The sequence below is a fragment of the Nelumbo lutea genome, chromosome 5 (genome assembly GCF_056320005.1).
Source record: "Nelumbo lutea isolate HS-2025 chromosome 5, American lotus-T2T, whole genome shotgun sequence".
NCBI lineage: Eukaryota > Viridiplantae > Streptophyta > Magnoliopsida > Proteales > Nelumbonaceae > Nelumbo > Nelumbo lutea.
Window position 1 is genome coordinate 59,721,135 of NC_142688.1, and position 12,762 is coordinate 59,733,896.

A 12,762-nucleotide genomic window follows, 5' to 3' on the forward strand; every position below is an offset into this window, starting at 1 on the left:
GTAGCTGCAGAGAGAATCCTATGTTATTTGAAGGGCTCACCAAGAAAGGGTATTTTGTTTTCCAAGCATGGTCATATGAAACTTGAAGCCTACACCAATGTTGACTGGGCCGGGAACATTGATGACAGAAGATCTACCTCTAGCTATTGCAGCTTGGTAGCTGGTAATGTTGTTTCTTGGAGAAGCAAGAAACAATCAGTTGTTGCTCGGTCTTCTGTTGAAGCAGAATACAGGGTCATGGCACATGGGGTTTCTGAATTATTATGGCTAAAATCTTTGATGGAAGAACTTGGAGTTGAATATGACAAGCCAATGATGTTGTACTGTGATAATCAGGCTACCATCAACATTGCTCACAACCCAGTGCAACATGATAGAACCAAGCATATTGAAGTTGATCGATACTTCATTAGGGAAAGGGTCTCTTCGGGTGAAGTGTCTTCCTTTCATCACATCTAAAGGACAGTTGGCAGATTTTCTCACCAAAGGCATTCCCAAGGCAAAACTTCAACATGATACCAGCAAGGTGGGCATGATTGACATCTATGCTCAGCTTGAGAGGGAGTGTAGAGAAGATGGGTCGAATGGCCCATAGGTTGCTTATTCCTTCTTGTTACTATGTTTCTTTTCTATAATGGGCCTTATTCTGGGTCCATCCTGTCAATATTAAGTTCTGTGTAAATTCTTGCCCAACTAAGGGCCTCCTTGTAATTATTCAAATATTTCTAATAAAACAGTGTTAGGGGGCTGAGAGAGTGTGAGTTCGAAATCCTCTTCTCAGACCCTCATTGCCGAACCCTCAACTCTCTTCTCTTCAGTTTTCTTCAGTATCCAACCACTAAGAATTAGTGAGGCAAGCAAGATGAATAAGATCCAGTGTACTTTTATAGATTTACAATGGAATAGAAAAGCAAATTGATATCTCCTGATTTGAAGGATTGTTTTCTGATTTCCTTTCACATTATTTCTTTATGTAAAAGTAACTAAAATACACTTTAGGTAGGCCAAAATGTCAAAAGACCTATTTATAATTCTATTATATGCTTTCATTAAGAAAATGTAGTTCCAATCGCAATCACAATAACACAATAATTGCAGTGCATGCTTAAATCTGAAAGTAAAGAATTAATCCCACAAGAATTCAATGGGTAGAAAATTCAAATGTATAAGCAAGCTAACCTGCCAAAACAAAATTTCTTGCACAGAGGCACTAGTTGGGACACCCTCAGGCCACATTGGTATAACAACATATACTGAGAACCGTTCATTTGCACTGATTTTGCTAGCAATTTTCAAAGCCAATTCTATAGGCACTAAATTATCTGCACCTGCTTAAATAAATAAAACTAAAAAGTGAAAATGCTTTTCCTACAAAAAAAAAGTTTAAATTAATCATTTTATGGGTGGACAAAAATTATTCATGAATATTGGGCATAAGACTTTGTAAGTAGCACATTAACATTTCATAGGTAAAAGCCTGTATATCTATGAATTCGACATAATGCAGAAAGAGTGTCTGACAATTAAAAAATAAAAGTGGAAGACTGTATTTCTAAATTGAGGAGAGCCAAGGTTGAGGCAAAAGCCCCACATATAAAAGGACAGGTAGAACTGGCAATAAGTCTAATTAATAGGGAGATGGAAACGTAGAAGAAGCAATAACTATGTAAATATGTGGATTACGAGAAAAATAGCAGGAAGTTACACAGAAGAAAGAAAGAGGTGAAGAGAGAAAAATGGAGAAAGCAATTAGCAGTGGAGAAAAGGATCAATGCATCCAACACCTATTTAATTAGAAAAGCTTGTAATAATATAATTAGCCAGATTGCCTTTGTTCTTTTTTAATCCCAAACATTACTCAAGGTGGAGGGACGGCCGCCTTAGAATTTTATTAACCATTGGAAAATGGAAACTTATCAAATATAGAGGACATAGCCTGCCTTGCCCCAAAATCAAGACAAACAATGATCACCTGTTCCATCTTAACCCTGCCTAATATAATAAAAAGTAAATATAACTACTCATATCTAAATACAGGCAGCTGAAGTTGATTTTCATATATAATGCAATGAACATCATAGGGCAGATCAATATTAGAGTAAAAAGAAGATGACCCCCTTTGAGAGGCTTTAGCATACCAAGTTAGCTGATCCATCTGCCACTCTATACACTAACCAATAAATAGCTTTTTACAATAACTGATACTAACCAATAACTTCATGAATTGCTCTAATTTCCACCATAAAATTAGAACCAACATAATAAATGCAAAGAGTGCAAAGAGAAATCTTCTGTCATGGTTCCAGAGCACACCACCTCCTCCACATATCCCCAGGTTACCTTTATTCACCCCATCAACATTATATTTGATAAAATTATCCGGGGTGCTCGAAGATACAACACAAAACTGAGGTTTTCTTGGCACTGCCACTTGGACATGAAGAATCTGTAAGCATAACCTATCAATAAAGGAAGCCTCCTTATTGGGATGAATCCACCATATCTCCAACATCCATTTAGATATTTTGAAGAGAATAGCTTGGCCTGACAAAACAGTACCTTCCATGTACATATGGAATCCCTCCTTCCAAATCTCCCACGTAAAAAATGGGAGAAGTCTGCACAGGATCAAATTAGGACTTGAAATATGAGATAGAGGATACAAATGATACAGCCTAGTTCTGTGAGAATGCCCAACTGGTAGAGAAATATTGCCTAGCACCAAAATGAGACCATACTTTCATGGCTAATACTCCATGAAAAAGATAATAAGTGGTCACAATGCTTTTCTAATTGCAACAGTTGCAGGCCGGAACCAGAGGGACACCAAGCCTTCTTACACTCCCAGCAGTAGGAATATCTCCACACAATAGCTTGCAATTATCACACATAGCTTTGGCAAACTGATCAAATGGATATTTGGATTTTATAGCATTCCACACATCCTTCACTAAAAGAAATCCAAGAGGTACTAGGAGTCCAGAACAAGATATCTTCTCCAGGAGTCAATTTCATAAAAAGACTTCCAATTCTACTCTTGGCATCATCTTTGAAAGGATAAACAATATTATCCCAGTTCCATTCACCATTTGGATCTAGAATATCTCTGACCCTAAGATCAAAATTGATGTCCATAGGGTTGTCCACGTATTTAATTAAAGGGTCCTCTTTATGCCATCTAACCAACCAAATTGATATATTACCTTGCATATTATACCACCGAGAAAGGTTAGCAAATTGTTAAATAAGCCTACAATTCATCTCCCTAGTTTGAGAACCACGATCACTATTCAAGAAAAAGTAATGCCCATCATGAAAAAACATTCATGGAAGAGCCTTTCTTTAAGTAATTAGAGTATATGAACACAACTTTCCTGTTGACAGCTCTAGTACATATTACTCAAATTCTAACACTCCCCTGTGGAGTTGTCTGCAACCAAAGAGGTTCAGACCTGTTCTGTAAAGAAAAGAAACCAGAAAAGAAGAAAAAGAACAGAGGAAGAAGAAGAGAGAAGAATAGGGAAAAGGGGTGCAGTCAATTTAATCTGTTCTGCCGCTCCAGGTACTATTTATATTAGACACAACTCCAGGTACTATATATATTAGACACAAATAAAAAGTGTACGATGAAAGGAATACCCCTATCGACAGTAACAGCATAAGCACAAGCTAACAGAAAAATAAAACATGCTACAGCAACATAAAACAGAAAAATGTCATCAGTAAATAATAAAAATGTGGGACCACAAAATCAGCAAACATTTTCTCCACACTCCCCCTCAAGTTGGAAAAGGATATTTGTCATTCCCAACTTGCTTAAATCTGTCTCAAGCTTGACTTTTGTGACTGCCTTGGTGAAGAGATCAGCAAGCTGTATATCAGAGGCTACATAGGGAAAACATACTTCCTAAGAGGAACTCTCTCTCAAATGAAATGTATGTTAATTTTAATGTGTTTGGTTCTATCATGCTGTATTGGGTTATGAGCAATATTAATAGCCGCCTAGTTATCACAATATAACATCAAGGATTTCATACTCAATCCCCAACTCTTCAAGGAGTGAACTCAGCCATAACATTTCAGCAACACCATTAGTCATAGTCTCATAGACCTGTATTCAACTTCTGCACAAGAGCGACCAACAACATTTTGTTTCTTGCTCCTCCAAGAAACTAGATTTCCTCTAACAAGAGTACAATACCCTAAGGTAGATCTCCTATCATCAATACACCCTGCCTAATCTGCATCAGTGTACACTTCTATCTTCATGTGGCCATTGCTTTTAAAATCTATACTTTGGCCAAGACACCTCTTCAAGTAAACTAAAATCCTTTCAATAGCAAGGAGATGGATTGTCTTGGGAGAATGCATAAATTGCCTAACACCACTAACAACATAAGAAATGTTGGGGCGAATCAGGCATAGATTAAGGAGCCTTCCCACAAGTTGTTGGTGCATACTCTTATCTTCAAGAGGTTCACCATCTTCTAGAGTTATCTTATGATTAGGCTAAATGGGAGTATCTATAGGTTTAACCCCCAATTTTCTTGTTTATTCCAGGAGATCAAGAACATACTTTCTTTGAGAAATAAAAATGCCATGCTTGGACCTTACCACTTCAATCTCTAAAAATACCTCAGCTCACCTATCAACACCCGATTTTTGCTCGATCCTTTGTCTGAACCCCCAACTCACCCTCGAACACCGATCGAACCATTTCAACCCTGTCGAAACCCAAAGAACCAAAATCTCTAAGCCCAAATCTACAAAATCCATTGTTGATCTCGCCTAATACCCTTAAAGCCAACCAAGTCCAAAGGTCGGGGTTCTAATAGAAAAGGGGTGGGGTTTCTCACCCTTTTGCTCAATTCCTTGCATCCAAAAGGAGGTTGGTCTACAAGAGGAGAAAGAAGCACTCTCAATGACCTTCCAAGTTGTCAGAGAATATTGGCTCTCAATCCGAACTTGTATTTTTTTCTTGTTTTATATTTATTATTTTGAAAATTATAACTAGGGGAATCTGGTATTCACACTGACAAGAGAGAGGGGTGCCTAACCCCTTCCCTCTCTCTCTCTCTCAACTTGCCAAGAATTGCCTTGTCTTGACCGAATGGTATGGAGTCACTATCAATTCTGAAATGTTTTACCAAATGCAATTCCAGGAGACCCATCACTCCCAGTTATCTATTCTGATGGGTGGCAACTCCATTTGTTCGGCCACGAAGTGAACAATCGGTTTTTTTTCCATCATTCACATCACCCAGATTATTTACTTCAAACTCTTGATTAAAAAATTGTTTAAGAAAATTAATTTCATCAATATCACTCCTTGTCACAACAATGACATCAACATACACACCTAAAATAGTCAAAGCAGAGGCTTTCCCTCTTAATGAAAAGGGTGTGATTAGACTAGGCTTGAGCACAGCCAAGCTTTTTCTAAATCAAGTCTGAATCTATCTAAAAGAGTCAACAACTAATGCCACCTATTGCTCCCCCTCAATTGTAACCATCACACTCTGCCTACTTTTCTTAGACTGAACAAGGGTATACACCCCTTGAACTGAAAACAACTCTTTACTTCCTAAAATCTGAACTCTAAGAGGTTCATATATGGGGCTTAGTCCCAACAAGAAGGAAAAAACCAAGAAACCAACTTCATAAGTTTTAGCATTATCATCATCATGTTTTCATCTATAGCCTGATAGTGGTCCAACTCCGTCCATACTGAAGTAAGGGATGAATAATAGGCTGACAAACTATGGTTACCACATTTACAGGTTAAGGATTCAGCTTGTAATTGGTAAATCTTGGCAATAGTGCCTTTTGCTAAGAGTAGGTGATTTTGGCCTATCCCCACATTTCACTGGCAGTTTCTGCCCACATAAAGTTCTTCTTCACATCAGGTTCCATGGCTACCATACTGTTCTCTTGGTCCCACTTATCATGTTCAGTTGTCCCACTCTTGGGTTCTTTCACTCTTCCATTTATGTAACCATCTTTTCTCCTTGCTATTACATAAGGTTTTACACCTTTATCCCACTCCATGTAGTTCAGGCCATTTAAAGGGGTAATTGACATAGGAAACATCATATTTTCAACTCTCATACCAGCTATACTATGGGTTGATATAACCTCGGATGAAGCAGATCATCATTTGCCATTGGAAAAAAAAAAAAAATCTATAAGACAAAAACAAGAGCCACAGGTGGACCAAACTAGTCCCCACTCAACTACTACCACTCAGTCACAATTAGGCACTAAACACCAAAAATTCTGCTTTTGGAATAAAGAAAACACTACTGAAATTCCACTGGCAGCAATTAAACAATCCGAAACAGTCCAAAAATTTAAGTCCTAGTCACCATTGGACCACACCCTACCCATACCAAACAATCACAGCACATACCTGTGACAAAGGGGATCAACACATGCAAACCCAAAGAAAAAAGCCTTCACAGCATCAGCCCCCTCCAACTAGGGTTACCTTGGTGTTACAACCAAGGAAGAACCCAGAATAATTAGTAAAAGTGTGTTTTAACTAGTTCGATTAGGGTTTCTTGTCTTCACTGTCTAAGAAATCTAAAAACTGAGTAGAGTGAATGTGATTCAGAGAAGAAGAAAAAAATTCCTATCGCCTAGAATTGCGCTCTGATGCCATGTTTTCTTTCTAGAAGAGAGAAAGGAGAGAAGGGATAAGAGAAGAGAAGAAGAAAGGAAGAAATCTGTTTGAGAGTCAACAAGATGTAGCTGGCAGCGCCCAACTTCTTATTTATAATAACATGAAATAAATAAAAGAGAAAATACAATCTTTCCCTTGGCGGCACACCCTAATAATAAAATAATAAACAAAGGATAAGAACATGCTGACAGAACCCTAAACTAACACCACTCTAACAGCAGAAATAAAACAACTCTAACAACAATCCTCAAAGAAGGTAACATCCACGGATACAAACCGGGTCCTTGAGACCACATCATAATAGCAGTACCCCTTTTGACTTTGTGCATACCCAAGGAAAATACACTTTGAAGCCTTAAGATCAAACTTATAACGATTAGATCCAAGTATATTGACAAAACAGGTGCACCCAAAGATTTTGGGAAGAATAGAAAACTGCTACTTGTCAAGATACAACAAGTTAAAGGAGCTTTCATGTCCAAGACTCATGAAGCAATCATGTTAATGAGATGAACTGTAGTGGGAATAGCATCCCCCCATAAATGTATAGGAAATTAGAGTTCAACGTGATGCTTCTTGCAACTTCCAGAATGTGTCTATTTTTCCTCTCAGTAACTCCATTCTGCTAAGGTGTATGAGGACAAGTACTGTGATGAATAACTCCATGCTCAAGGAGATAAGAAGCTAAGGGTTTTGCAAAATACTCCTTAGCATTATCAAATCTGAGATTCTTTATTTTAATCCCAAAATGAATTAGGACCATTTGATGAAAAAAGGGTCAAAGTGGGAACTTCATCTTGAGAGTGCATAAAATAAACCCATGAATACCAAGAGTAATCATCAAAAAAAAAAATAGAAAGTATTTGTACCCTCCCATAACAGCAACATGATAAGGTCCCCAAACATTGGTGTGCACAATTTCGAAAAGAGTAACACTTTTTTTATTGTTTTGTGAATAAGTTGATCTACAATGTTTTGCCAATTCACAACTCTCACACTTCAAATTGGACACTTGGATTGACTCAAACAAAGTAGGAAATAAACTCTTTAACGACAAAAAAGAAAGATGACCCAACCAATTAAGCTAGAGCATAATCTGACTCACAAATTGTGACCCAAAAGACTCCCAGCTTCTGTACTCCTAGGTAAATGTTCAAGCAATTAGATCTTATTCATCTCATGTCCGGTCCCAATCACTTCCCTTGTCGCCAGATCCTAGAAAACACAATAATCAGGAAAAGAGATCATTGAACAGTTCTGATGTTTTGAGATACTACTTACTAAAAGTGAACTAGTTCTTAGCTTAGGAACATGCAGAGCTGAGGTTAAAGAGATAGCATCCGAGACTTTGATGTCTCCCTTGCTAGAAATAGGGATAAGAGAGTCATCAGCAACAGACACTTTGTCTCTCCCAAAGGACAAGCAACAAGAGTGAAAAAGTGAGAATAAACTGGTCATATTATTGGATGCTCCTGAATCTACAACCCAAAAATGGCTAGTGTTACCTGGGATTGAGGCATGATAGGCAGTAGCCCAAGTACCTGAATAAGCAAAAGTTGAAGTGGGTGGAGCAAGAGTAGAATGAGACTATCCAGAGATTCCCACTTCACTCTCCAATTGAGTCAAAGCAGCCCTAACCACAGCCAATTCATCAAGAAAACTAGATGTAGAGTTGGGTGTGGATGTAGCTCCTATAGTAACAGTTTCACTTGCGTTTCCTTTCTTATTCCTAATTCTTTCTAGAATCAGCTGAGGATGAAGTTTCTAACAAGTGTCCTTAGTATGTTTTGGATTCTTACAGTAGTCATAAAACACATCTCTCTTTCCTTCCTTCTACACTTCCTTCTCTTTATGCACGTATGGAATTTGTAAGATAATCTTCCTCCTACTTTCTTCACTGTGTACTAGAGAATAAGCCTAAGATAAAGAGACACTATCTCTAGTGAGTAGTTGTGGTCTCACAATGTCATAGTCAGAGTTCAAACCAGCCAGGAATTCAAACATTGTTTTTTTCAACCAATTTTCTGTACGTGGAAGCATCTTTCTAGCTCTCCAACTCAATTGTTTCTGAAGAAAACTGAAGAAAATAGACCTTAAGAGTTCGGCAATGAGGGTTTTGAGAGTGAGAGTTTCGAACCTTCCTCCCTCTCAGCACCCTAACACTATTTTATTAAGATAAATTTGAATAATTACGAGGCCCTTAGTTGGGCAAGAAATTACAAAGAACATAACATAGAAAGGATGGGCCCGGAATAAGGCCCATTACAGAAAAGAACATAAACAGTAAGAAAGAATAAACAGCCTATGGGCCATTCGGACCATCTTCTCTACACTCCCCCTCAAGCTAAGCATAGATGTCAATCATGCCAAGCTTGCTAGTATCATGCTGAAGTTTTGCCTTGGGAATGCCTTTGGTGAGAAAATCTGCCAACTGTCCTTCAAATGTGATGAAAGAAAGACATACTTCACCCGAAGAAAACCTATATCTAATGAAGTGTCGATCAACTTCAATATGCTTAGTTCTATCATGTTGCACTGGATTTTGAGCAATGTTGATGGCAGCCTGATTATCACAGTACAACATCATTGGCTTGTCATGCCCAACCCCAAGTTCCTTCATCAATGATTTTAGCCATAACAGTTCAGAAACTCCATGTGCCATGGCCCTGTATTCTGCTTCAGCTGAAGACCGAGCAACAACCGATTGTTTCTTGCTTCTCCAAGAAACAACATTACCAGCCACCAAGCTGCAATACCCAGAAGTAGATCTTCTGTCATCAATATTTCCAGCCCAGTCAGCATCGGTGTAGGCTTCAAGTTTCATATGACCATGCTTGGCAAATAGAATTCCCTTTCCTGGGGAGCCCTTCAAATAACATAGGATTCGCTCTGCTGCTGCCATATGAGTGTCTCGGGGAGTATTCATGAATTGGCTAATGCAACTGACTGCATATGCAATATCTGGCCGAGTCATGCATAGGTACAAAAGTTTTCCAAAAAGGTCTCTGGAAGATTCCTTTGTCTCCTAACAATGTCCCATCTGAGGCAGAGAGTTTATCACTCATATCAATAGGAGTAGCAACCAGTCTAGCACCCATCTTTCCAGTTTCAGAGAGTAAGTCAAGAACATACTTCCTTTGGGAGATAAGAATCCCATCCCTGGATCGAGCAACTTCTATGCCGAGGAAGTATCTCAGTTCCCCCAAATCTTTAATCTCAAACTCTGTATGTAGAAAAGATTTTAGATCATGAATTCCTGAAACATCATTACCAATCACTACAATATCATTACCAAACCTGTGACAAATCCTCCCCCTGTGGACAATGTCCATCTGGAGAGGAACCATAAAAGGGAGAAAGCTCATCAAAGGTGACATCCATTAAGACATACCGAGTGCCAGTCTTTGGATCAAAACAACAGTAACCCTTCTATGTGGGGGAATAACCAAGGAAGATACACTTGTGGGCTTTGGGTTCAAATTTATGCCTTTGGACACTTGGAACATGTACATAACAGTTGTTGCCAAAGACACGAAGAATAATAGGAAAAAGATCCTTGTCCAGATGGAGATTGAAGGGAGACTTAAACCCTAAAACCCTGGATGGCATACGATTTATAAGGTAGGTGGCTGTGAGAACGACATCACCCTAAAACCTTGTAGGAACATGTGAGGCAAATAAGATACTTCTTGCAACTTCAACAATATACCTGTTTTTCCTCTCAGCAACTCCATTCTGTTCTGGGGTCCTAACACAGGAGCTTTGATGAATAACCCCCATGTCAGAGAGATAGCAGGATAGATTCTTCTCAAAATATTCTTTTGCATTGTCAGATCTGAAAATTTTAATCCTAGTACCAAATTGGGTTAGAACAAATTCATGGAATTGTCTTACAAATCTTGGAACTTCATCACAGGATTTCATCAGGAATATCCAAGTGAACCGAGAAAAGTCATCAATAAACAATATAAAATATTTGTAGCCACCAATGGAGGGTAAATGGTAAGGCCCCCACACATCAGAATGCACAATATTAAAAGGAAAAGAAGATCTTTTATTGCTCAAAGGATAATTGTTTTTACAATGCTTTGATAACTCACAAGACTCACAATGAAGATTGGACAAACTAATTCCCTTAAACAATTCAGGGAATAGATGACTCAAGGCAGAAAAAGACAGATGACCCAAACGATGATGACACAACATAATCCGACTAATAGACTCTGAAGAAATAGACCCGAAAGCAACATTCCAAAGATGATCAGTGCATTGTCCCGGAGTATCAAGCAGGTATATTCCGTTCGCCTCATGGCCACTCCCAATCACCTTCTAAGACTCCAGATCCTGAAAAGCACATTAGGAAGGAAAGAAGGTTACACAACAGTTTAGTGACTTGGTTAAACTAGTTACAAACAACAAAATTGTATTTAGTCTAAGTACATGAAGGGCGGAAGGTAGGAAAAAGGAATCTGTAGCCTTGATGATTCCCTTGCCAGAAATAGGGGCAAGTGAACCATCAGCTAAAGTGATTTTATCACGTCCAGGAAGCAAGTCATATGAAACAAACAAGGTAGAAAGGTTGATCATATGATCAGAAGCACTTGAGTCAGTAATCCAAGGGATCTTAAGATTACCTGAAGTGGTTGCATGATTAACAGAAGTCCTTATACATGAATGAGCAAATGCAAAAGAAGCTGAATTTCCTGAAGGGTTGGAAGAAGAAGTCACACCCTCTAGATGACTGATTATCTTCCCAAACTTTTCATATTCTGCTTTCATGGCAGCCAACTGTGCACAAGCAGACATCTCTTCAGTATAGTACTTATCACTATCTGGCCCAACAGCCACATTTGCACTTCATGTCGTTTTACTATCATGTTTTTTCTAAAACCGAATGGGAACAAGATCAGGATGTAATTTCCAGCACTTGTCTTTGGTGTGCTTCGGCTTCTTGCAGTACTCACATACAAATTCTCTCTTTCCTGAGCCAATAGATGTCCCAACAACACATTTGGGTTTAACCCCCATATTCACAAAGTGATCATTAATACCAGCCCCTTGAACCTGAACAGCCCTTCTACTCTCTTCACTACTCACCAAAGCATAAGCTTGTGACAATGAGACACTCTCCTTGGAAAGAATATTCTGTTTTGTGATATCGTATTCTGGGTTTAGTCCAGTTAAGAACTCAAACACCCTGTTCCTTTCAACCAGTTTTCTGTAAGTCTCTGCATCATTGGTGGTGTTCCAAGTTACAGCTTCTATTATGTCAATTTCTTGCCATAGAGACTTCAGGGTTGAGAAGTATACAGCTAAAGGTTTCTCCCCTTGCCTTAAATTCTTCACATCACTTCTCAATTTATAGGCTCTAGCCACATTTAGTTTTTGGGAATAGGTTTTTGCAACACTATCCCAAAGTTCCTTTGCTGAATTCATCCATAGATAGTGTTGGCTAATTTGTGGCTGCATTAAGTTCACAAGCCACCCAATGACAGTGTAATTTTCTTGCATCCACTTCTCGCAGGATGGATCATCTTCTAGGGGAGCCTTCTTGCTCCCGAAAATAAACCCCCACTTTCCTCTACTACATATATAAATCTTTACCGATTGTGACCATGCCAGATAATTAGTTCCATCTAGTTTAATTGTGGTCACAATCAATAAAGAATCACTTGGAGTCCCCTGAACCGGTCCATATTCAGCACCATTCTTGTTTTCAAATTTTGAGGAGTTCATAATGTAAACACTTCAAATATGATTTCAGATGACTTCTACAAGTGTACCGAATGAGGATGAGCAAGGACTGAGTTCAACCAACCTCAAGACAGCAATACACAAGGCCAAACTACACCCGGAAGTTGTAAGAACCAAGACTGAAGTAGAACCTTGGTTCGGCCTTCAAGAAGTAATCAGAAAACTTCTAAGCACTGTGCACACAATTGAAGTTCCTTTTCTAATCAGGGACTTCAAGGTAATCACCAAAAAATACCCAAGAAGAGTAAATACCGGTCCGTATTGATGAAGAGGCCTTTTTACAAACACAGTGTGGGAAATAGAGAAGACCCCACTGTCAAAGGTGA

The 12,762-nt window shown here is 38.7% G+C and overlaps 1 protein-coding gene across 7 annotated transcripts in view; it reads right to left on the reverse strand.

Annotated features, from left to right (window-relative positions):
* LOC148852646 (phospholipase D delta-like) overlaps window positions 1–12,762 on the reverse strand; it is a 137,967-nt gene that overhangs the window by 68,041 nt on the left and 57,164 nt on the right. For all 7 annotated transcript variants that reach the window (XM_088947009.1, XM_088947013.1, XM_088947007.1 and 4 more), the window contains exon 8: window positions 1,180–1,328. In XM_088947009.1, the coding sequence (XP_088803135.1) occupies window positions 1,180–1,328 (149 nt within the window). The remainder of the gene's footprint in view (window positions 1–1,179; window positions 1,329–12,762) is intronic.